We start from the raw sequence: 27,032 nt of genomic DNA, 5'->3' as shown, positions 1-27,032 counted from the left end.
AGGTTTAGAATTGTGATTGAATGCTCATTTTCATTGCACTCAGTTTTCAATGCGATCACAAACATAAAAGAAGGGCTCATCATTTCCAATACGCTAGGAGAGCACACTCATGTCTGGCCCTCTCCCTCTACCGATTTCAGGATTTCTATCAGGAAAGAAATGTGGGCTTTCAGTGTCTGCAGGTTGGGGAGAGGGGTTTTAAAACAGGGAGCTAAGATCCCACTGTTAACCACTATCCAGTGTGGATCTGCACAAGCCTGCATTGTCCTGCAAAGTTGTTCGGAAAACTTACTGATGAAATACAATTCACCTTGTTGTGGTGAAAGGGTAATTAGGGGTAATTAGGGATGGACAATAAATGCTGGCCCTGCTAATGACAATACATCCTGAGAGCAAATAAAAATAATGTGGGCTCTGTCAGAACGATATGAAGCATCTTTAACCACTTCTGCTGCAAGCACAGGGGACAACTTTTGACAGTGTTTTACTTTATACAACGCACTTAGAGACATCTGCAAGGAATATCAGAAAGGCAAACTCTGTTCAACAGGAAGAAGCAAGCAAAATGGGTGAAAATATACCAAGTCCACTATTGAAATGAACATTTTCAGAATGAATATACAAGTGAGTTCACTCTGCACAACATACCTACTGAAGTATCATTTTGAAAAAGGGAACTTTTTAACACAAGTTAAATAACAATCAAAATTTGTTTACCTATATATGGAACCTAAAACTGAATGTTTGCGTGGGACAGTTGATCTGATGAATTTATTTGCAAATGACAAATAGAACTCTGATGTACCCTTTATACCTACAAACTCTCCCCAGTATACTTGTTTAATTGGATTCCAATCACCAGCTGCTCTATTAGAATGCCTCTGTAAATCTCCCTTATCTGAGGGTTAAATTCAATCACAATTAAAAAGTTTAAAGACGTTTGGGTTGTTCTGCATTCTCAAACAGACTGGTGAAAATGGTGAATGCAGGAAGCTCTTACCCTGTTAATATCGGAGATGAGCTTCCCTTCATGCGGTGTATACACTTTCTGATTGTTTGCCCTCATCCTGCTCTGGATGGAGAACAGTAGCACCTCGAGATTACCTTTCTCCTGGAACCTGTTGAAGGATGGCAGCTTTCGTCATTTTTGATAAAATTCAAAAGAAAGAATACATTAAAACCAAAAAGCAATGCTACAACAGTTCTGAAACTGTGCACTGGAAATTAGACCTTAGTGTTCATGCAGAGAAAAGAGCCATGACAATTTGAGAAAACATTTCATTCGTCCTTTCAGCAAAGATGCCAAAGCAATGCTGTGCAGTTCTGCTGCTTAAGTTTTGTTATTGTTAAAGTCTATTTTAGGCACCAAAGTGATCAAGCAGTTCAAGCTTTATGTGGGTATTTGTATGCCTTAAATCTTGGGTCTTCTACAGAATGCACTCCACCTTCAGCATTGCATAGAGAAACAAAATCCTGATTAAAAGTGTATAAGCCATTTGAAAGGGCTTCTGCTGCGTTGGTTTATCCAATCGTGCTGGAATGCAAAACAAACATAGTTTGACATTTAACTGGTTCATAACCTTTACCTGGTCATAGAGAGAAGCTGATTATACAGCACTGCACTGACAGGGAGGCTCTTGGCTGATTTTCAAGTCGTCTGCACAATGGCACCGCACAGAAGGACAGGGAGGATGCCAGAGGTAAGTGCAAAATGTTGGATGTAATCACCTGTGCCAACTGAAGGGGACAGTGTTGGGGAAGATTTTTTGCCTGTTTCTCAAACTCTGAAAGATTTGATTTCTGGCTGGAAGTCCCAAATCAGTACGTGTAGGAAACTACGCAGTGGCAGGCAAAACAATTGACCAGCTATCACAATGACAGCTGTTGTTGCCAGCAAGTATGAGTGAGATGAATGCAGTTGGAACAGACAAGGATGGGTGTTGAAAGGCAGAGGCATCAACAACGTATCAATCGGCATGATTCAATTTCTGCTTGGGGGGAGGGAGGGTGGAGACAGGGTCCCCTCCATTATAAAAGTTCTTCACAATTCCATTGTCAGCTACATTAAGTTGGCATTAACAATTTCCAAATCAACAGGAATAAAACGTGTATTTATTATGCCAGGCAAAAGAGTAGAGCTAGTGGCCTGAAATTAACCATTCAGCTGATATTACAATATTTTGCTCTTGGATAGTGGAGACACTGGCAACACAGCATTTAGAATCATAGAATCCCTAGAGTGCAGAAAGAGGCCATTCAGCCCACCAGGTCTGCACTGACCCTCCAAAGAGCATCCCACCCAGACCCAACTCAACCCCCCATTCTATCCCCGTAACCCTGCATTTACAATGGCTAATCCACCTAGCCTGCACACTCTTGGACAATACACACAATTTACTATGGTTAATCCACCTGATCCCCACATCTTTAGAGAAGGAAAATCATACAGCATGGAAACAAACACTTTGCTCCAACTAGATTATGTCATGTTGCCAAACTACACTCATCCCAGCTGCTTGCATTTGGCCCACATACCTCCAAATCTTTCACATTCATGTACTTATCCAAATGTGCTTTAAACATTGTAACTGTACACATATCCACCGCTTCTTCCTCTGGCAGTTCATTCCACACGTGTAAAAAACCACTCACTGTGGGAAAAAGGTGCCCCTCATGTCCTTTATAAATCTTTCTCCTCTCACCTTAAAGTTATGCCCCCTAGTTTTGAACTCCCCCACCTTAGGGAAAAAGCCTTAGCTATTCACCTCACTTATGCTCCTTATGATTTTATAAACTTCCATAATGTCACCTCTCAGCCTCCTAAGCCCCAACCATGGGAGGAAACTGGAGCACCCGATTGAAATCCTACGCAGACAAGAGGAGAACGTGCAGACCCTACAGAGTCACCCCAGGCTGGAATCAAATCCAGATACTAACTCCATGAGGTAGCAGTGCTAACCACTGAGCTGCCCATTCACCATGCCACACTTTATCCATGGTTACCTTGACAGCATAAGTTTCTAAGTTTTAGACAGAGATGAGGAGGAATTTCTTCACTCTAATAGCCAAGAGCCTTTTAAAATCTCCACTCATTGAGTATGTTCAAGACAGAGACCCAGGGATTTCTAGATAAAATATTTTCAAAGGGATAAGGGACAGTGCAGGGTGATGATGCTCAGCTGGAAGATCAACCCCATTCTGGTTGAATGGAAGGGCAGGTTTGAGGGGCCGAAAGACCTTCCCCTTGCTTCTTATTGTCTATGTTCCATTGAGTCCATGACATAGTGAGAGATGGAGTCTTATATCAATCAGATTTAGAGTCATAGAGTCATAGAGATACATAGCATGGAAACAGACCCTTGCCTTTCACTACGGAAATGAATTGACCAGACGGGATTATAAGAACTGCACAATTTTTACAGCACATTCTGACTCTTATGCTTCCTTCGGACATTTGCCCTCCTTCGTAACAAAGCCTAATCATATCTTGATTTACATATGGATCTGGTAAATTTATTTAAAGGCAAAAAGACATTTTTCATGTTCTATACAAAAGAATGTAATGAGGGCCTAATCTGGTTGCAATTGATCGAGAATCACAATGAATTCACGGCCACTAATTGCAACACAGACTTCAGTCTGCCTGATCTCATCAATGATTTCACTAAACAGCCACGTGCTGTTAATTGGCTGGATGCCAACACAGAAAGGAACCACGGGTGGCTGGCACCAGTTAAAGCCAGCCTGCACTGCTTAAAGGGGAGATGCATTGTGGCTACTGCAGATATTGGCAGCAGTCTGGAAATGAATCTGTTCTGGGAAATAGTGAATAATAGCACTGCGCAGGCTCCAAGATATTTGGGTTGAACTAGAGACCTTGGCAAAGGAGAGTGAAAGAAAGGGAGCTGTCTTATGTTCATATGGAGGCCACACACTCAGAAGGCACCGGAGTTCAATGTCAGCGGTCAAGCCCAGAGGGCTGGGTGACATGCTGTAATTAGATTAGATTCCCATCAGTGTGGAAGCAGGCCCTTAGGCCCAACCAGTCCACACCGACCCTCCGAAGAGTAACCCACCTAGACCCGTTTCCCCTCTGACTAATGCACCTAACACTATGGGCAATTTAGAATGGCCAATTCACTTGACTTGCACATCTTGGGAGGAAACCGGAGCACCCGGAGGAAACCCACACAGACACGGGGAGAATGTGCAAACTCCACACAGGCAATCGAACCTGGTATCCTGGTGCTGTGAGGCAGCAGTGCTAACTACTGAGCCACGGTGCCGCCCTCATGATCTAATAAGTAGTCAAGGTCAATGATTATGTCTTTGAAATGGCTGTGCTATTAGCCTCACACTCTGAACCATTGTTGAAAAATGTGGTGCTGGAAAAACACAGCAGGCCAGGCAGCAACCGAGGAGCAGGAGAATCGACGTTTCGGGCATAAGCCCTTCTTCAGGAATGAGGCTAGTGTGCCAAGTGGGCATAATCACCACTCACTCAAAATTCACACCTTTACTTCATTCTTGCATCTTAGCTCTGCTGGAAAGACAAAAGACCCTGAATGCTCACCACACCAAACCACACACAGCACTCCTTTTGAAAACTTGAAACTACTGTAGAAGCAACACAAACTTGTAGAATTGTGGCAACAGCCAAACTGAAAAAGTAACTGATGATCCCTCTAAATAATGTTGATGTGACAGGCGCTTTCTGCTTTTGAAAGCAGATTATTTTTGCAGAGGTTTCCAAAAGAGCATCTTTTACCTATGTACCGTGCACTAGTGGGAATCTAACTGGTCCAAAATGGCCTTCTGAAGACCAACAGTACCATCCTGATAACACTTTTGTACAATTTTAATGGAGAGACTTCTATTCCAATCTGCTTCATCTGTTATCACCAATGGCCTTGGTGCAATTAGATCAGATTCCCTCCAGCGTGGAAACAGGTCCTTTGGCACAAGTCCACCGGGACCCTCCGAAGAGTAACCCACCCAGACCCATTCCCCTACCCTATATTTATCCCTGACTAATGCACCTAACACTATGGGCAATTTAGCTTGGCCATTTCACCTAACCTGCACATCTTTGGATTGTGGGGGGAAACCAGAGCACCCAGAGGACACGGGGAGAATGTGCAATTAATAAGCATTGAGTAATTCCACTGGACTATAAACATAAGCAACAGAAAACATTTAAAATGCTGTAAGCAGATGCTGAAGCACACAGCAGCTCTGCTTCTGCAACTTACTTGGAAGGTTTTTCTACTGTGCGGTAAGTGTTGAAGGCCTGTAGCTGTTGTTGCACTCCAGCCAATGAGTTGGCAAACTTGCGACTGTTGAGGACAATGATGGTTTGCTCAATCCAGATTAGCAAGTCAGATGCTAGTTGTTCATATTTGTCGATCATTTTCTGCGTTTCAATTGCATTGTCCAACACCTGCACAAATATATAGCACACTGTAGGACATGTCAAGCTCTCATAACATTCTTTCAGTTTAATCAGATTAGACAAAGATATTGCTGACTGTTGGATGCTGATTTGTCCTACACTTTCTTAATCATGGAAAATGCCAAATTTTCCACAATTGAGATACAAGATAAATAAAAGTGAGCAACAGTACACAGAAAAATAAATTACAGACTTCACAAGCCTTGAGCCGACAATAAGTTGGTTGCATTGTCCTAATAACCCTGGGTTAACCAGAAATGAAAGAGGCTGTGTCAACTATATAAGCTTCACTGGTATTGTTCAAATTTTGGGGGGGAATGCAGGTGGTTTGGAGAAGAAAATAACAAGTTCAAAATTTCCACAGTATTGCAACGATGCGTATTCTTTCAAATGATTTGAACCTTTCCAATCTTTTCCCCCTCCACGGCTGTTGCTTTCACCTTACAGGAGTAATTACTTGGTGGAACAGAGGGATTTGGAGTGCAGTTGTTAAACGTTGACTAGGCCATTTAGTCCTCCAAGCTAATTCTGCCCTTCAATGAGATCGTTGCTGATCTATGATCGAACTCCACACACTTATCTTTGCCCAAATCCTTTAGTATCTTTAGATAACCAAAACCTACCAATTTAAGATTTAAAGTTAACAATTGATCGAGCATCAATTACTGTAAGCAGAAGAGTGTTATAAACTTCTACCATGCTGCTATATGGAAAAGTTTTCACATTTCCCTCTCAATAGGTATAGCTCTAATTTTTAGACTATGTGCAATATTCCATACTCCTCAATCAGCACAAATAAGAACAATCACCTCCATCACTCTGTTTCCCTTACTATCTTGAAAGCTTTGATTAAATCACCCTTAGCCTTTCAAATTCTAGTGAACACAACCAGAGTTTGTGATTGAGTTCAGGCTTAGAACTTTACAAATCTCATTTATTTATAATTATTCACATAATTGTGAGGACAAAAACTGATTACTATCTATTACAACTAATCTTAAAACTTGTGTGTTATCTTAACATAAAATGACTCGGGGAATACGACAACACATGAGCTCATTTTGCCAACTGTGCATGTATCAACTGTTTGAAACATTTATTCCCCTGATCACACACTTTGGCTCTTTCCCCACTTCCCTGCAAATATTGCATTTACAAATACATATCTGATCCTCTATCGAATGTTCCTGTTTAATCTATTCCATTTTAAGGCATTACATTCCAGATCACCAGAATTCAAAAACAAACTCATCTTTCCGCTGATTTTTAATCAATTACATTAAATCCATGCCCTCTGGTTACTAATTCTTCTGCTAGTGAAACAGGTCTCTAAACATGACCTTCGTAATTTTGTTCACCTCCACAAAATTTCTCCATAAACTCTGCTCTACATCGTACAATTCCAGTCCCTCTAGATGCTCTATGTAAATGAAATAATTTCCCTTTTAAAGCAGAAATGGCAACTCACAGAGGTATCTCCTAGCTAGGGTGGGTTCAATCTTCTCACTCACATTTGCAGTGATGTTGCATTAGTGTAAATGGATTTACTGATTATTTCTACAAATAATTCTATTTCACACAAACCTTTCCAATTCTTTTTCCCTCCACTGCCAATGCTTTCATCTTAGAGAAGTAATGGTAAAATGCTACCACGTAGGTAATGATTGACTTCTCATCTGGATTCTCCGTATAAACATCTGTGAAATGGAGTACATGAGAATAAACACCAATTATTTCTTGATCAGGCATCATGCTTTATGCAGAAAAGGAAAACATTCACTTTGATCATCACACCTGGCACAATCTGCACTAAGTCATTTTTAAAAACTTTTAATCTGAACTGGTTGAACAATATTCAGAGACAAAGACTACAGCATGAAATATATTAAATAAATCTTTTTGTTTTAATGGTTGGTGGCAAAAGGAGGTCAATCCGAATGACAACTTATGAATCTGTTTTGATGTGTTAATCATATTAACATTCATAAGTGAAGGGCTTAATAAAATATCCAGAGTATGTACAAAGAGAGACTGCTGAGACACAGGGTTGGTAGTTAGAAAGCAGACATGTAAAGCACTGCTTTCTGCAAATAAACATCATCAAGATAAGTATTAATGTTTAATTTCATACTTTAGACTTGGGATCGAATTAGTAAGAATTGCGTCTCAGCTATAGAAGGAAATCATCATGTGATTGAAGACTATAAGGTTCTATCTTTAACAATCAAACATTGTCATGAGTGTCAGACAAAATGGTTGGGTATACACATTATGGTAAATGACACACAGTGGGAATGTTGGTCAATTTTACAGTCATCCAAATTCAAAGCTAATACAAAATTTGAATGACACAAATGTAGAAGGAGGCCATTCACTCACTCTTATCTGTGATGGTGCATGAAAGAGAATGGGGGTCAGAGAATTGGACATCTACACAGAACTCCCTCTTTGTGTATACTTAATGTTGGGAACACTGAACTGGATCATTATTCTTCTATTTACAGAAACACATAACTAAATACACTTTAAATACTTTATATGTATATATGTAATTAGATTAGATTCCCTAGAGTATGGAAACATGCCCTTCAGCGCAACAAGTTTACACCAACCCTCCGAAGATGTAAAAACCTCTTGCTGTAACTTACCCTCAGGATCAAGCAACTTGGTTACACCTAGCTGTTGTTCGGCAATGTTAAAGGCCTGTTGTAAGTTGTACGTGGCATTAGACTGCTTCAATTTATTAAAATCAACCAGATCAGGCCTGAGGAAAAACAGGCATGTTTTAAATACGTCTGATTCACCATACACTTCTCAATGTTGAATAGCGTGCTGAATGCTCAAACTACATGATAAAATACAACATAATTTTAGAATTCAGATTTTTTTTGCCAGAATAGGTATTCTCATTGAACATTACAAACCGAAAAATGTTCAATGGCAGCCTTCTTTACCAGGTATTATCAAAAAAGCTCATTCAAATAAAATGACAATCATGTGCATTATTACAAATAGTCATTAATAGAAGTACCCAATTGTAAATGGATTTATGTACCCAGGTTGATCGAAAACTACATGAAAATAGGCAGGATTAGAAAACGTTCAAGTGTGAAATAGGAACTGTTTGGTTTGGTCCATAAAAGAAATAAATAAAAATTCAGCACAAGGATTTCACAAATTTGTAGATGTTTCACCCCAGCCAAGATCATCAAGCTTTGCAGCACATTTCCAATGGCACTTTAGCAAAACAAAATTATTCAGGGCCAGTAGATAAAGATATATAAAGAAAGAGCAATAGTACTTTTGGTTTGACAAACAGACACAGTGTTACATGAATAAAGAGATTATGATAAATATGTACCAGGCACTGGCTAGACCTCAGCTAAACAATTATATAGAGAAAATAAAACAATGTGAGAGTTAAAAGATGGAGTCACCAGGCAGAAACTATTTATGAGGAGATTTGAGATACTAGGTTTACCTCTTCTGGAGCAAAGATGACTAAAAGAGATATTTTAAATTCTGCAACTTGGTGATCAGGGGTAACTATTTAGTCTGTTTCAGCAGATTTACAACAGATTTACCATGAGATGTGTTACAGAACATCCTCTGAAAAATTCATGCATATTACTTTAATGTTCATTATATTATGTTTACGGTGTGACCGTCTGGGTTCAATTGCCGCACTGGCTGAGGTTACCATTAAGGACTCTCCTCTCAACGTCTCTTGAGGTATAGTGACCCTCAGGTTAAATCGCCACCAGTCATCTCTCTCTCTCTCTCTCTCTAATGCGAGAGCAGCCCTAAAGTCCGCTAAAACTATGGCAACACAATACCAATACCATCACATTTACTTCACCTTCTTTATCCAAGCATAGCATCTTTATTGTAGAAGATTTTTGGTTTTACAAGTCAGGTTGCAGCTGTATAAGAATTTATTTAGGCCACTTTTGGAGTATTGTGTTCAATTTCTGGTTGCACGTAATAGGAAGGATGTGGAGTCTTTGAAGAAGGTGAAAAGGAGGTTTACCAGGATGGTGCCTGGATTGAAGCATATTAACTACAAACAGAACTTGGATAATCTTGGACCTTTTTCACTAGGTTGACAGAAGCTGGGGGCTGATCTGAGATAAGTATGTAAAAGTATAAGAAGCATGGATAGGGTGCCTAGTCAGAGTCTATTTCCCAGGGTAGAAATGTCAAATACTAGGGAGCATAGGTTTAATATGTGAGGGGAAAAAATTAAGGGAGATGTGTGAGAAAAAGTTGGTAAATGCCTGGAATATGCTATCAAAGGACATGGTAAAAGCAAATATATTAGTAAAGTTTACGAGGCATTTAGACGGGCAGGGAATAGAGAGATACAGACCATGTGCAGGCAGATGCGATTAGTTTAGAACCATCACAGTTGGCACAGACATGGCGTGCTGAAAGGCCTGTTTCTGTGCTGTACTTCTTTTATTCATTCATGGGGCATGGGCATTGCTAGCTGGTCAGCATTTATTGCCCATTTCCAGCTGCCCTTCCTGAACTGTTGCAGTCCACGTAATACAGGTTTACCGATGGTGCCCTTAGAAAGGGAATTCCAGAATTTCAACCCAGTGACAGTGAAGGGATGGCAATATATTTCCAAGTCAGGATGGTAAGTGGCTTGGAGTGGAACTTGCAGAAGGGGGTATTTCCATGTATCTGCTACCCTTGTCCTTCTAGATGGAAGTGGTCATGGTTTGGAATGTGCTAAAGATCAATGGTGAATTTCTGCAGTGCATAGTGTAGATAGTACATACGTGGCGACTGAGCATCAGTGGTAGAGGGAGTGGATGCTTGTAGACGTAGTGCCAATCAAGTGGGCTGCTTGGTCCTGGATGGTGTCAAGCTTCTTGAATGTTGTTAGAGTTGTACTCGCCTAGTCAAGTGGACAGTATTCCATCATACTCCTGACACCTTGTAGATGGTAGATAGGCTCTGGGGAGTCAGGACATGAGTTGCTCACTGCAGTATTCCTAGCATCTGACCTGCTCTTGTAGCCACTGTATTTATGTGGCTAGTCCAGTAGAGCTTCCGGTCAATGGTAACCACAAGGATAATTCAGTTAGGGATAACACCACTGTATGTCAAGGAGACATGGTTGTATTGTCTCTTATTGGAGATGGTCATTATCTGGTATTTATGTGGTGTGGATGCTACTTATCATTTGTCAGCCCAGGCCTGGAAATTGTCCAGATCTTGTTGCATTTAAATATGGACTGCTTTAGTATCTGAGCAGTCGCAAATGGTGCTGAACATTGTGCAATCATCAGCGAACATCCCCACTTCCGACCTTATGTAGGAAGGAAGGTCATTTATGATGCAACTGATGATAGTTGGGCCTAAGATAGCACCATGAAGAACTCCTGCAGAGGTGCCTTAAAGGTGAGATGAGGCTGTAATGAAGTCAGTAGCTAATTGGTTCTTGTGGAATCCAACTGGGTGTCACTGAGCAGGTTATTGCTAAACTTGTACTGCTTGATAGCTCTGTTGATGACACCTTCCATCACTTTGATGATTGTGATGAAACCGATGGGGCACTAATTGGCCGAGTTGGATTTGCCCAGCTTTTTGTGCACAAGACATATCTGGGCAATTTTCCACATTGATGGGTAGATGTCAGTTTTGTGACTGTGCTGGAAGAGCTTGGCTAGGGGAGCAGCAAGTTCTGGAATATTGTCAGATCACATAGCCTTTGCAGTAACCAGTGCCTTCAACAATTTTTTTGTATCATTTGGAGTGAATCGAACTGGCTGGAGACTGATATCAGTAATGCTGATGACCACTGGATAAGCCCAGATGTTTCATCCACTCGCCATTTCTGGATGAAGATTGCTACAAGTACTTCAGATTTACCTTTTGCACTGATTTAGTGGGCTGTTCCACCATTGAGGACGGGGATAGTTGTGGAACCTCCACCTCCAGTTAATTGCCACCATTACTCATGACTGGATGCAGCAGGACTGCAAAGCTTAGATCACTTGCTGCTTACACTGTTTGGCATGCAAGTAATCCTGCTTGGTAGCTTCACCACATTGACACCTTATTTTTAGTTTTGCCAGGTGCTGCTCCTGGCATGCCCTAGTGCACTCTCCACTGAATTAGGGCTGACCCCCTGGCTTGATGATAATGATTGAGATGGAGATATGCTGAGCTATGAGGTTGCAGATTGAGCTGGAGGATAATACTGTTGCTGTTGATGGCTCACCACATCTCATGGATGCCCAGTCTCGTGTTACTAGATCTGTTTGGAATCTGATCCATTTAGCACTGTTTGATGTTGTTACTTTGAACTTGTCCTTTTTGAATCTATGCAAGTTGCCCTAGACTCTCCCAAACATCTTGAAGCACTGGTATTTAGTTTTGAATTCTGGACTCCCAAATGCTACAAGTTTATTCTTTACTCTGTTCTGTAACCAATGCTTAACATTGGCTAAATGCCCCTTCTCCTGAAACAATTTACAACCTGAGGACATTGGAAAAATTGGGCAGAGTTTAATGCTCTCCCTTTTGATGAATGTTGTGGTAGGTGGCCACTTAATCAGCCAAGAGGGGGATGGTTGACTACACCACTACTTTACCAACACCACCACGATTTGGTCCATGCCAGGAAGGTTTGTGCTCACACAACTGCTACCTGAAGTCCTTAAAGGAAAAGTAAATGGGCCACTAGTCTTCACCCATCACCAAGCAAAGGGCTTGCCAGGCTAGGAGCATGACAAGCAAACCCTGTCAGAACAGATGCTTGTAGGCTTCCAGGAGGGGTCCTTTGTCAGAAGCACTCAATGACTGATCAAGAGACCAGTATTAGGAAGGGGAGCTAGTGCCTGCTTTAAGTCACTGAATGGCACTGCCATGCAATAGAGCTCCAGTCTCTAAATGACCGACTACAACCACTAGTGAGCAAACCCTCCATGTTTATAATCATTGTCCTGTTAATTCAGCAGGCCTTCCCTAAATAGAGCAACGTGGGTCTTTTCCTAGCTCTCCAATAAGCTGCTGAGAACCCTAACACTTTTACTAAATACTGCCAATTGTGGTCAATACCTCGACTGTGGCCCCTCCCACTTCTTCTGCTTCCCTGTGACTGACCTGCCTCAAGTTCTGCTAATATTTTCATGCAGCGGTTTCTAAAGCTGGTGCCTAACGTGCTCCGCTGCACTCAGGCTCCCCCACCCTGCTGGTTTGGCCTCTGCCTCACTTTACCTGTGTTTGTGGATAAGGGCATTAAATGCCATTCCATCCTTCCAACTTGACGTGAAGTTTCTTATGTTGACATTGGGATACCTAGGGAATTCGAAAAAAAAGAATGCTTAACAAAAATACTTTTATTTTCAAAGTAACTGCTTTACAGTTCTGACAAACAAAAAAACAAATCAGAGCATGTGTTTTCAAACAGTTGTTTACACTGACTGGTTAAAGGGTTAGGCAAAAAAAAGAGAACAGAATGGTTAGACTAACTGACCCTGCTGTTTTCATTTGGCACCAAAGTAGGAGGGCGTCCTTTGCTGATCGTGTTTCACGGTTGTCATGTGTCTCTACGGTGATATCCTGGATCTGAAAGAACAGATTGGTGGATGAATTTTAGTAGGCCAAGTAGGCATTTGAAGTAAATCTTCTAAAAGCCCCGGTAACAACAGAAAAGGACAAGCTAAACACGAATCCACGCTTCAAGTTCAGGAAATCTGAATAAACAAGACAATTTCTGCAGCTCTACAAGCTGCAGCTGAAGTTGTCTGAAGAGTTAATGACTTAAGTGTTGAAAACTGGGGAATAAATGAGAGAAAGGGAGAGCACCGGGCAGGACGAGAGGGAAACAGAGAACAGGATGAATGAAAGACACAGATGAAGGAACAATATATAAAGCAGGAGCCAAAGATGGGAGGAACTTTGATTGGTTTTAGTAACTAATGTGTAACTCCTCTCAACTGCCCTCATAACCCAGTACTAACACTGGCAGCTTTCAAATTCCTGTTGTAGACATAACTTGCTGGTAGCATACAGTATAATGAGTCTCATGAGAAAAAGAAAGTGCTGATATCTTACTGTAACTAATGGTAATTCTATATTCTGTTGTTATGCACCCTGACAGGATTATCAAATATCCTGCACAGGCTCCTAGTTATTGCCAGTTTTAAAAGGTGCCATTTCTGTCCTTGCATTCCAAGGTGATTACTCTGAACTGGGAACCTCACTTGGACTTGCTCCGTACCTGGACTTACAGCAAGCTTTTAGTCAAGTTGCAAATAACCAGAACCCAGAAAATAAATCAGGAATACTGGCAGCATCTCTCAGCAAATGCTGGAGAATTGGGAACCCTTATGTGCAAACGCAGATACCTATTCTGCTGCTATAATGTTGGCCCAGGCTGGGTGCACTACGTTATTCAAGGGAAATTGCTGGAGTCTTTTTCAAATTAAATGTTTCTTCACATTCTATTCACTACTTCACTTAGACTTGGCGTGAAGCCCAGACTATTTTTCCAAGCTTCCCCAACATCACTTGATGTATTACACTGCTGTTTACCCCTTATTAACACCTTGACTCTACACCTATGTGTACGTTCTGTATTGTTACTAACCTGGAAACGAAGGATGATGGTCCAGATGAGACCAAGTGTAAGCCTGTGGCTCCCATCAACAATGTCATGTGACCCCATGTTTTCCAGGTGCACTTTCTGTTCTTTCAGAAACTGAAGAGCCTTGTCCACATTTTCCAAACAATGTATGCGCATCCGACCTTTGGTTGGCTTTGGCTAATTACAAAGGTAATAACATCATGGCTTTAGTTAGAAAGGAAAATGCACAATAAAATCATCATAGAATGCAACGCAAGCAATGGCAGTTAATAAAACATAAGCAATTAATACATATATAACACATGCTGTTTCTTTCACCTCGAGAAAGTAGGATTCCACTTTCCTTCCTGGGCCTTAATGAATCATGGGCCTTAAATCCTCTCAATCCTAACCTTGATGCAAGTCCATTAAATAGCACATAATTGACAATAATTGAGCACTACAGTGGCAAACTCATTTCGCAAACAATCACTGGTATGGGAAAACTTAAAAATTCATACTGGATGTTCTTGAAAAGTTGGGATTGTAGGTGAACTGTGGGAGTGGAGGAATAATTCACAAAAACAATCCACACTGGGGATATTTAAGGTTGATACAAGATACCCCAGATGAATAAAACGGTCTCAATATTAACCTCCCTCACCTTGCTGCAATGGAGGGAAAAGGGCCAAGTAGTGAAAAATTTTTAAAAACTGATTATCACTTCCCAAGCCACTGCCTATACTGCTATAATGTGGTAATTCCTTTCACATGCAATCCCATGTTATAAGAAAATCGCATGATAGAAGCACCATTTAAACTAATGGGGCCGGAATCGTATTGTAACCAATAGACACAATTTGTCAATTGTGTTCTAGCAAATTTGTGTTAACGAAATGCATGTTATAGCAGAACGACCTGTATGCTTGTGAGAATTTTAACTACAGTGGGTTTCAGACATGCAGGGATCTTAGTACAGAAAGGTCACAAACATTTTTCAGTCAGACTGCAACAAGGAGCCGGAGTTGAATTTGACAGTTGCTGTTTGGGTTTCCAAGCCTGAGGAAGCCTCATCTTGAAAGGGAGTTGGTTGGGAGGAAACAGGATTGCTTCCCCCACAATCAAAGAGGCCTTTGGCTTTCCCCATTGATTGCTGTTAATTAGATTCAAGCCAGATGGTGAAGTATAACACCAGACATAAATCCTTTTCTTGACACTAAGCTTATTCATAGAATGCAGCTTTATTTATCTCTGTCTCCTACCTAACTAGATCCCAGCAGTGAGGGGACTATGTACCCAAGTTACTTAACCATTTGATCCCCTCCAACCATTCATCCTTAACCTTAGCAGTACAATTAACACAACATTCACAACTGTGATCTGTAACGCACTGAAAATGGTCAGCTCCCTTTTCTCCAATTCTGTAATCCTGCTCACCCCCCACCCCTCCCAGCCAGTCAAGCTGTCAGTTTGGCCAGCTGCTTCGGGAAAGTGCAAGAAAAATGTAATTAAACCTCAGCAGGAACTTTGCATGGCTATCCTTGCCAAATTTATAGTGTTGCACCTCTGCACACTCACAGTCTCCCTCAAGTATCCAAGCCAAGTTTTTCCATTAGAGGACACTAATTGGCATTAAGAGAAAGAAAAATGTGAATTATGATTGTGCCCTCAAAAAAAAGTTTAACAGATTGGCTGTTAAACAGAAGCTGATGGACTATGAAGTAGAGCCAAAAAGTGTGGTGCTGGAAATGCACAGCAGGTCAGGCAGCATCCAAGAAGCAGGAGAGTCGACATTTCAGGCATAAGCCCTTCATCAGGAAATTGGGTGGGGGGGGGGGAGCAAGGGAGCAGAGAGATAAACAGGAGATAGGTGGGGCTGGGGGGAGGGGTGAAGATTGGAAAGCAATAGGCAAATGAAGGTGGGGGGATGATGGTGGGAGAGGAGGGTGGAGCAGATAGGTGGGAAGGAAGATGGACAAGTAGGACAGTTCAAGAGGACGATGCCAAATTGGAGGGTAGGATCTGGGATAAGGCGAGGGGAGGGGAGATGAGGAAACTGGCAAAATCAACAGTGATGCCGTGTGGTTGGAGGGTGCCATGGCAAAAGATGAGGAGTTCTTCCTCCAGGTGTCAGGTGGCTTAGATCTGGCGGTGGAGGAGGCCCAGGACTTGCATGTCCTTGGCGGAGTGGGAGAGGGCATTAAAGTGGTTGGCCACCGGGCTGTTTGGTGGGGTTGTTTGGTGTGCTTGTCCCGGGCTCAGTCTGATTTCAGCACAAATAAAAATAGCAGGGCAAAATGGACAATCTCTGAATGGAGATCAGAGTGAGGCAAATTCTGTAAAGTCCAGATGGTCTATCAAAACAAAGTGAAAATGATCTGTGCAAAATTCAAAACAGTCAATACTTTGAAGACTACTCCCAAGGGTTTCTCCCAGATCTACTTACACTTCTTTGGTCTTGATGTTTTCAACATTTATAATACAATAACTATACAGTAAGTTGCTGCTGGACACGAATTTAAAAGGAACACTGATTTTGTGTATGCAGTTACAGTGCTCCACCTCACAGTGGCGTTAGCCACAGATGCAGCCTTATTTCAATGTAGCAGTAAGTAGAATAGAACCAATTAAAATTCGAGAGTACAGAAAGAGGCCAATCGACCCATCATATCTGTACCAGCTCCCAAAAGAGCGACCCAGCTAGTCCCATTCACCAGTCCTATCTGTGTAACCCTCTAAACTCAACACTTTCAAATATATAAACATAAATTACTGCAGATGCTGGAATCTGAAACCAAAAGAGAAAACGCTGGAAAATCTCAGCAGGTCTGGCAACATCTTTGACAAAGGGTCAGTTAGACTCGAAACGTCAGCTCTTTTCTCTCCTTACAGATGCTGCCAGACCTGCTGAGATTTTCCAGCATTTTCTCTTTTACTTTCAAATATATATTCAGCTGTCTTCTGGAACTTTGTCGGGAATCTGCCTCCGCCACACTCCCACACACTGCCTTTCAAATCCTAACAATTCTCTGAGTAACGGAGTTTCTACACACACAGTTTGTGAAAACTCTTCATCAAATGCTGGCCAAAAAGCTTTCATTTTTCAGAAAGATTAGGAAAGCAGTGAAAAAGTCATAAATGCTCACTGAATATTCTGACCTTAATTATTCTGATGTTGAACTCAACCATCAATGCACAAGACAGCGAAAACTACAAACCATGAATTCCAAGAGATTGTGCAACATACCAAGTGCTCTCCTGAGAGAATTTCCAGCAGTTTAATCAACATACGGCCATCTCGGAGGTCAGTGTACAGATCTGTAATGCGGCAGGTTACGCGCGCCAAGTGGGAGTTCACCCATTTTGTAAAGGTTTTCTTCTGCACCACTTCACGTTCATCTGTGAAACAATGAATCAAGCAATCAATCAATATCTGTCTTGAACACATTTATACCTAAAACCATCAATGGGTGTCCAGGCTGGTGTTGCTTAGCAGTAACAGCAGTGACAAGTGCTTCAAATTCAAATCACGCTCATGTTGACCCTGTCTGGAAATATTTCAAATCCCGTTTAAATTCTCATTCGGCTGCATCCCTGAATGGTTGAAAGAAACTAAATGGGAGCAAATTAGTTAAGACTGACCATAATTATTGCTAACTGCAACTTAACTTTGGTGTGTGGGTAACATCTAAAGAGGAGTGGTGATTTTACAATGAGGGTGATGCATGGAGTGCAAGTTATAAAACACATTTTACTCATGGACTAAACTTGGAGTCGCTGGTTGTACAATGAAGCCATTCTTTTAAATCACAGAAGGCTGCTGCTAATTTGTGTCAATGATTTTGCACTCACTGCATTCGTGATCACTATGAAATGAAATGAATCTTGCCATAGTCCTAGAGGTCTATAGGCTGCTCTTTCATTAGAGAGAGAGAGAGAGAGAGAGATGACTGGTAAGATTACAGCCATACCACTTATAGAATGAATGCTTCCCAATGTGGAAGGACAAAATACTATTTTCAGATGTTCAATAAGGCACTAGATGAGGTCAAAGAGCTAGTTGTCTGTTAATCCTCTTCGTCAAACTGGTGCATAGTATGGGAAACCAATGATATCACTACTGATTTTGTTATATATGTGGGACTTTACAAGATGGCCATGTCTTAAATTGTCTCTTTTAACTTAACGTGAAACACAAAGCTCTAGATGGGGAAGAAGGTAGTTATATTAAATCTCTGCCTGGAGACAGATCAATGTGCTCTTGGCTGCTGTGGGAAAGAAACCCAAACCAAAATCTATTGGAAATACAAGTGACACTTCTCATGCCTTGACACAGTGGAGAGACAGCAGCTTCTAGGAGATACAAACTAAAAGAGAGACATAAAGAAGATCCTGTTGTGTGGAAACAGGACGTTAGTAAGAATCAGGGTTTCTTTTGTTCGAAGGGTGGGTTTAGAACAGTCAGGACATTTGGATATACAAAGAACAAGGGAATCACTGAGATGTGACTTATTGACCCAAGTCAAATACAAGAGACTTTGACTAGTGGACTGAATGTCGAAAAATTGGAAGTTGCAACTTGGCAAGGCAGAGAGGAGACATTCTCTTGTGAAAATGAGAAGAACATAAAGTTTAGCCTTTCTAACAAATACATGAATTCATCCATATAACATTGTAATTATTTTTAATCAGCCAGCACCTATGGCATACTTCCAGGCAGGCAGGACTTGAACTGTTGAAATCTGGATTTTCAGGCCCAGAAATAGAGATACTGCCATTGTGAGACAAGACACCATAGATATTTTTAATCAAAATGTGCACATCTCGAGAGAAAATGAGACTTCAATCCATCCCTCTGAATCAGAGGTAGGGACATCACAACTGCACCACACAAAGCTTCCTTGTGATATTATACATTTTGAAAATCTGCCTGAAATGCAGTACAGTGTGAAATGAACTGTAAAACAGCTAGTTATTGCAAATGTACCTTTATTCTGTTTAGATGTATTTCTTAACTGTAAGCACTGTTTGCTTGAGAATAAGGAGAACAAAACAGTACAAGAACAGACCCTTCGGCCCTCCAAGCCTGTGCTTACACATTTAGGCCTTCCATACTGAAACTGTCTTCACTTAGAGGATCCATATCCCTCTACTCCCTTCCTATTCATGTATTGTCCAGGTGCTTCTTGGATGCTGCTATTGTGTCTGCTTCCACCACCTCCTCTGGCAGCGTGTTCCAGAAACTCACCACCCTTTGTGTGAAAAACATGCCTCTCACACCTCTTTTAAACGTCTCCCCTCGTACTTTGATCTGTGTCCCCTAGTAACGACCCACCACCCCGGGGAAAAAAGACTCATACCTTCCACTCTATCCATGCCACTCACAGTCTTATAGACTTCTAACAAGTTGCTCCTCACAATCCTGCACTCCAGTGAAAATGAAACCAGTCTACCCAGCCGTTCTGCATAGTTAAAATCTACCATTCTGGTAAACCTTTTCTGTACTCTCTCAAAAGCATCCACATCCTTCTGGTAGCGTGGTGACCAGAACTGTGTGCAATATTCCAAGTGTAGCCAAACTAAAGTTCTCATAACCTGCAGCATATCTTGTCTATAATTATACTCAATGCTGCTTCCAATGAATGCAAGCATAACATAAGCCTTTTTTACTACCTTATCTAGCTGCGCTGCCACCTTTGATGATCTGTAGTCCTGTACACCCAGATCTCTCTGCATAGCAATATGCCTAAACATTCTGTAATACATTGTATAATTTCCACTTGTACTTGACTTGCTAAATATATCAGCTCACATTTGTCCACATTAAACTTCATCTGCCATTTTTCTGCCCCTGCCTCCAACTGATCAAATCCTACTGTATTCCCTGACAATCTTCCTCACTATCAGCAGCTCCACCAATCTTTGTGTCTTTGGCAAACTTACTAATTAGACCAGCTACGTTTTCCTCGAACTCATGCAGGTAGATTACAAACAGCAGAGATCCTAGCATTGATCCCTGTGGAACACTCTCAGCCCTCCATTCTGAAAAGCATCCTTCCACCACTACCCTCTGCCTCCTATGGCTAAGCTGGTTCGATATCTATCTTGCCAGCTTACTCCTGATATCATGTGATTTTGCCTTTTTTACTGGGACAAAACGCTTTACTGTTGTCCATGTGGACAACATCAACCACTTATCCTTCAATCAGCTTTGTCACCACCTCAAAAAATTCAAACGAGTTAGTGAGGCACAACCCCTCCCCCCTTCCCGACCACCCCCCCCTCACAAAACCACGTTTTCTATCACTAATAAGTCCATTTGCCTCTGAATGCATATAGATCTTGTCCCTGAGAATCTTTTCCACTAATTTCCCTACCACTGATGTGATACTCACAGGCCTGTAACTTCCAGGATTGTCCCTACGACCCTTCTTAAACAGTGGGACAACATTGGCTATTTTTCAGTCCCCTGGGACGTCATCTGTGGCCAACGAGGATACAAAATGCTCCAGCAATTTGTTCTCTTGCCACCCTCAATATTCTAGGATAGATCCCACTAGGAACTGGGGACATATCTACCTTAATACTTTCTAAGACACACAACACTTCTTCCTTCCCTGAGATCATCCTCCACCAATTCCTTGTCGTTGGTGAATACCAACACAAAGTATTCATTTGGGACTTCACCTAACTTTTCTAGCTCCACACAGCTCCACACAGATTCCCTCTTTTGTTTTTCAGTGGACCAACCCTTTCCCTGGTTACCCTCTTGTTTTTAAATATGTATAAAAAGCCTTGGGATTCTCCTTAATCCTGTTTGCTAATGACTTTTCATGACCTCTTTTAACCCTTCTAATTCCTTGTTTAAGTTCTTTCCTACTTTCCTTACATACTTCACAGGTTTCGGCTTCCCATCCTCCTAGACCTTTTGTATGCTTCCTTTTTCTTTCTAAGGTCACAACATTCCTGGGAATCTCAGGCTCACCTAACTTGCCATACCTATCCTTCATTCTGAAAGGTAGATGCCGCTCCCGAACTCTTCACAACTGCCGTTTGAAATACCCCCAGATTATCAGATGTTGATTTACTCTCAAACAACTGCCTCCCATCAAAATTCTCCAGTCCCTGCCTAATATGGTTGTAGTTCGCCTTCCTCCAATTTAACACATTCACCTAAAGACTGCTGTTATCCCTATTCATGAGTATCTTAAAACATAGTCACTACTCCCAAACTGCTCCTCCATTGAAACTTCATTCATCTAGCCGGGCTCATTTACTAAAACCAGGTCCAGTAATAACCACTTACCTGGTTGGACTGTTTCAATATTGCGGCAAGAATCCCTCCTGAATCGTCCTTACACATTCCGCCCCATCCAAGCCCCCAGAGTGAGTCCCAGTCAAAATGGGAAGTTAAAATCAACCACCACAACATCCCTGCTATGTTTACATCTTTCCAAAATCTGTCTGGATATTCTCTCCTCTATCACCTGCTGGCTGTTGGGCAGGCTGTATTGTGATTTTGCCTTTCCTATTACTGAGTTCTACTCACATTGCCTCGCTGCCTGAGTCCTCTGATGTATCCTCACTCAGTACAGCTGTGAGATACTCCTTTATCAGTAATGCAACTGCCCCCCCCACCTTTACCTCCCTTTCTATCACACCTGAAACATCTAAAGCCTGAATCATTTTTAGTGTATTTATTATAGTAAAAAGACTGAAAATGGAAAATCTTGTCAATCATAGAATTCCTACACCCTGAAGTGCATCCTACCCAGACCCACCCCTCTACCCTGTCACTCCGCATTTCCCATGGCTGACATACCTAGCCTGCATAGCCCTGGACACAATGAGCAGTTTAGCATGGCCAATCCACCTAACCTGCACATCACTGGGCAGAAACCAGGGGAAACCCATGCAAATTGTTATGACATGGAGTAAACTTTCCTGCTTAATTTAAACTGGCAACACAAAAAAGATTTATCCCGTGCAGTAATCTGTGAAAATTCAAGAGGCCAAGAACTACTTAAAGTAAAACTTAACAACTTTATTTCTTAAAGTATAACAGAGAATGATTAACTAACAACTATTTACAACCATTTCCTCTAACCATCTTTTACCTTCCCCTTCTACAATAAAACCTCCCAATTAAGATTGACAAAACTTCTTCTCTCAAAACCAGGCAGCTTTTGGTTCTTCTCTGTCTTCCAGTCTTCTTTCTTTTTTCTTAGGGATTCTGCTTCACAGCTTACTGATTAATAAAGGTACCTTTAAGAGAGCTATTTTTCATGCTGGCTTGGCAGTTCTCCTCCCAATTGTTCAATTTTCCCTGGTCTTAAACCCCAAAGCATTGGATTGTGTCATTGGCTTTTAAGATTGTTAATATATTAAATTCAAACTTGATTGGAGTTTGGTTTTTTGGGGGGTATAATTTAAATTAAGTAAATTAATTTGAATCTGTTTTTGTCTCCAGGCAATCATATATCCTAGCTACCCCAGTAGCTAGACCAGATGTTACACTGTATCTTATTGAGACCACTTGGTGCTGTCACTGCTAGCTTTTAACTCTCTTAAAGCTACAGTACATAGAACAACAGGGAGTATGTGCAAATTCCACACAGGCTCCACCTGAGAGTCGAATCAAAGCCATTTTCCTGTGAGGCACTGTGATAACCATTGAGCTACCCTGTTGTGGTTCTGTTCACCAAGCTGGGAATTTGTGTTGCAGACGTTTCGTCCCCTGTCTATGTGACATCCTCAGTGCTTGGGAGCCTCCTGTGAAGCGCTTCTGGATCTTTCCTCCGACATTTGTAGTGGTTTGAATCTGCCGCTTCTGGTTGTCAGTTCCAGCTGTCCGTTGCAGTGGTCAGTATATTGGGTCCAGGTCGATGTGCTTATTGATTGAATCTGTGGATGAGTGCCATGCCTCTAGGAATTCCCTGGCTGTTCTCTGTTTGGCTTGTCCTATAATAGTAGTGTTGTCCCAGTCGAATTCATGTTGCTCGTCATCTGCGTGTGTGGCTACTAAGGATAGCTGGTCGTGTCGTTTCGTGGCTAGTTGGTGTTCATGGATGCGGATTGTTAGCTGTCTTCCTGTTTGTCCTATGTCGTGTTTTGTGCAGTCCTTGCATGGGATTTTGTACACTACATTGGTTTTGCTCATGCTGGGTATCGGGTCCTTCGTTCTGGTGAGTTGTTGTGTGAGAGTGGCTGTTGGTTTGTGTGCTGTTATGAGTCCTAGTGGTAGCAGTAGTCTGGCTGTCAGTTCGAAGCCACAGATTCAAACCACTACAAATGCCGGAGGAAAGATCACAGAAGCGCTTCACAGGAGGCTCCCAAGCACTGAGGATGTCACCTAGACAGGGGACGAAATGTCTGCAAATTCCCAGCTCGGCGAACAGAACCACAACAACGAGCACCCGAGCTACAAATCTTCTCACAAACATTGAGCTACCCTTTTCTTCACTTTATTTGCATTGGTTGCTAGAAAATTCATTTTATTTAAAGGTAAAGGTTTCAACAGAGATTATAACAATATTTATATATAAAATCTAGTAAACTCTAATCAAAAGAAACTTCAAATAGTCAAATAATACTGTATATGAAAGTCCAATATCCCAGTAATCTTTACTACATATTTACTATTGAACAACATATATGCCAGAAAGTGTTTCTAAACATAAATAATTCAGTTTATATCACATAATGCAAAATCATTTGTATCTATAAAGCAACAGACCGACCAATAGCTTTTAACATGTGTGGCTGAGTCAAACTTCACAATAAATACTCCATGATTGAGATAGAAACTGGTGACTATCATCCAGTGGTATATTTATCTAAGTTTAGAAATATTCTCAAAGAACATCCACTGACTTTTTTAAATTTTATGCTACTGACACCCCTCGCCAGTTTTCTAACTGATATAATTACCAATTAGTGGAGAAACTTTATATTTATGATAGAAATAATGATTCGCGGATACTTCAGAAAAAAAAACACAAGCAAACCACTTGGGCTAGGCTCAAATGACACTATTGGCTCCATGTCAAGAGTACTACATTGTCCCTTTCCAACATCCTGCGGTTGTGAAAGAACTAAGGTCATTCTGCTACAACATCAATGCAAATTCGCAGTAACGCGATTGACAGATTAGGAACACCGTTTCTAAAGCATGAATATTCAAAAGGTGTATTGGCTGCAATGCGATTACATTGCCAACACTAAGTGTTGTTCCTAAAGTGCAATTTTTCTATAATACAGGGTTGCACAAGAATGCAACCATCACATTATGGAAGAACTGACTGTATAGTCATACTACTGCAAGCTTTTCTATTATCATGGTAAAATTTGAAATACACCATTTCAGATCCAGTATTTTCTAATGACACAAATGCTAGGTTAGGGAACACATTATGAATACCATTTAATCTTTTATGGTGAGAGACAGGATGTTGAGGCCCTGTCCAATATTCAGGATAAGCATGTTCAAGCCAATGAGGCTCAAACTGTCTTTGATTGAATAGCAGCCAAAGATATGTGGTCTCCCTTATCTAATAGAAACCCCTCTTGTTCTGTGATACTGTATATGATAGGAGTGGTGTAATAAGTGTAATAGTACATAAGTGTAATAATAAGTGTAATAGTACATAAAAAGCTGATGCATCTTTCCACTAATCAAGCTAAAATGCATAATGCACTTAAATATATTTGAACTGTGCCTTTTATAATTGTTTACTTATTTGATAATTTTATGACAGACCTATTTTACTGCTTCTCTGTCTGAAAACGATCATAATAATATTAGCTGTGGCCGAGTGATAGCTGTCTGAAATTAGAAGGTTCCAGGTTCACGTCCCATTGCAAGGACTGGAGTGTAAACTCGAAGGTGACACTCCAATGCAGTATCAAGTGGATGCTGTACTGTCAACAAAGCCATCTTTCAGAAGAAGCCTTAAAATAGGATGTCATCTTCCCTCAGAGATGGGTACTGAAGGTCACATGGCTCTATTATAAAAAGACGTGAATTCTCCACAGTATCATGGCCAATGCTCATTCCTTGAGTGATGCCACAAAAGCCTTTACTTCACTGCTGTTTGTGGCACCTTGTGCACTAAATTGTTTTTCCTGCATTACAATAGAGATTACATTTCATAAGTCATTCATTAGCTGGAAAGCACTTTAGGACATCTTGATGTCACGAAGGAAAGTTTTTCTTTTCTTTAAAATGTTTTAATTTTATTCAGAACACTATTTATTACCTCTAAACAGGAGGTTGCATGGAAGGGTACAAAGGAGGATGTAATCCCGAGAGCCATTCAACCCACTATTTTCAAAACAGTCTATCTGAAAATTGTAGAATGACTGAGCATATGAAAACAGATTGGATCACGGCTATTTTTTTAAGCACATACAGTTAATTCTGTACTGGAGAGAATAAAAGAGGCAGAGGCAGAAAGATGGCCACTATTAAAACAAAATAGAATATACACACTTGGGATGAATTTATTGTCAGGTTCAGCAAGATTGTCATAATTCACCCCCATTATAACAGGAATCACATCCTTCCAAAAATGAATGGAAACAAATGACAATCATCAGTTGTGGCGAGTGAAAACTCTTATGCTAACGTGTGAAGCATTATGTAACAGTCTGCCTGATATCAGATAGTGCCTTGTACTAACACAAGATATAATCATACGTGTATAACCACTGGGAGATAAAATTAATGAGCTACTGTAGAACTGCTTATCTGTCATCTATTATCACACTCAACCTGAAAGAATGGCACAGGGATCAAACACACTTCTTAAATAGTAAATAATCAAGTGTCAGATTAAAAAACTCCTGCATTCAATTGGTCAAGCATAATTGGTCTCCAGCATCCATGTTGAGTAAGTATGAAATACTGAGTTGTGGAAAAGCCAAAGGACACAAGCATTATGACATGATACTTCCAGTGGGTTTTCTCATTCTTAATGTCACTGGAAAAGGTACTATTTTCTTAACAGATGGGTCAGTCGAGAAAACTCCCAACTTGACTTCAGCATTTTCTGGTGCTACAGACAAAAACTTAATTTACAAGGGATAGATTCAAGCATTATTTCTCAAGGAATAGATATTGCCAAGTATCACATTAACCGTTGCTACTAATTAGATGCAGCTTAAAAGAGTAATATCAGGGTCTGTGGTATGCTTGACTGGTTGAAACAATAGTATTGCTATTCATTAGAGCCACCCTACATAGATTTGAATCCTGTTTTCTGCATCTCTTCTCACTCCAGATTTTAAGGTTTTTGTGGAGCAGTTCCTATCTCTAGGTCAGAAGGTTCGAGTTTAAATTCTACCTCTGCTATACATGTCAAACAGGCTGATTTAACAAAGGGTGACGTCAAGTTTAACCACAAAGTTAGCCATTTTACTACATTCATAATGTAGATACTTAAACAGTTACAGACAGTTAAACTACAGGGCACTACTGTCAAGACAGAAACAACCCAGTGAGAGAAGGCATGGTATGAACAAACAGAGTACCCATCCTTAATTCAATCTTAAGAATATAACAGGCAGGACAAAAAACAGCTTTTGGCTGGCAGTAATGAAACAAATGGTCTGACACAACAGTACCTGAGAGATTACACAAATATTTCACTTCTTCAGGAGTGTAATACTCCACTTAAGAAGTATTTGAACACTTCTCAATTTTATAGTGAAAGAAAGTCTAAATATTAAATGGCCTTAAAATGAAAACACATTCTGAACTTTTTTTTTGTATTTTCTTACTTCAGACAGCAAACTACTGTGTGCTCTGTGTCCCTAAATACAAATGTAGTACTGGACACCGTCCATGGTCCTTTACTTCAATAACAGTGTACTTGTTGTAGTTATTGGTTGTTTTGTGAAAATTTTCTTGTGAGCGTCGGAGGCTGAGGGGTGACCTTACAGAGGTTTACAAAATTATGAGGGGCATAGATAGGTTAAATAGGCAAAGTCTTTTCC

The 27,032-nt window shown here is 40.9% G+C and overlaps 1 protein-coding gene across 11 annotated transcripts in view; it reads right to left on the bottom strand.

The window, feature by feature from the left end:
- Positions 1–27,032, bottom strand: part of LOC140476474 (spectrin beta chain, non-erythrocytic 1-like) — a 330,291-nt gene that overhangs the window by 111,045 nt on the left and 192,214 nt on the right. For all 11 annotated transcript variants that reach the window (XM_072569156.1, XM_072569161.1, XM_072569154.1 and 8 more), the window contains 8 exons: positions 17,284–17,435; positions 14,061–14,234; positions 12,945–13,036; positions 12,686–12,766; positions 8,101–8,216; positions 7,037–7,149; positions 5,253–5,440; positions 1,001–1,118 (listed from right to left, as the gene is read on the bottom strand). In XM_072569156.1, the coding sequence (XP_072425257.1) occupies positions 1,001–1,118; positions 5,253–5,440; positions 7,037–7,149; positions 8,101–8,216; positions 12,686–12,766; positions 12,945–13,036; positions 14,061–14,234; positions 17,284–17,435 (1,034 nt within the window). The remainder of the gene's footprint in view (positions 1–1,000; positions 1,119–5,252; positions 5,441–7,036; positions 7,150–8,100; positions 8,217–12,685; positions 12,767–12,944; positions 13,037–14,060; positions 14,235–17,283; positions 17,436–27,032) is intronic.

The sequence above is a fragment of the Chiloscyllium punctatum genome, chromosome 4, assembly GCF_047496795.1.
Source record: "Chiloscyllium punctatum isolate Juve2018m chromosome 4, sChiPun1.3, whole genome shotgun sequence".
Taxonomy (NCBI): Eukaryota; Metazoa; Chordata; class Chondrichthyes; order Orectolobiformes; family Hemiscylliidae; genus Chiloscyllium; species Chiloscyllium punctatum.
Note: the sequence above shows the minus strand (reverse complement) of the source record. Positions and strands in the feature narration are given on the sequence as shown.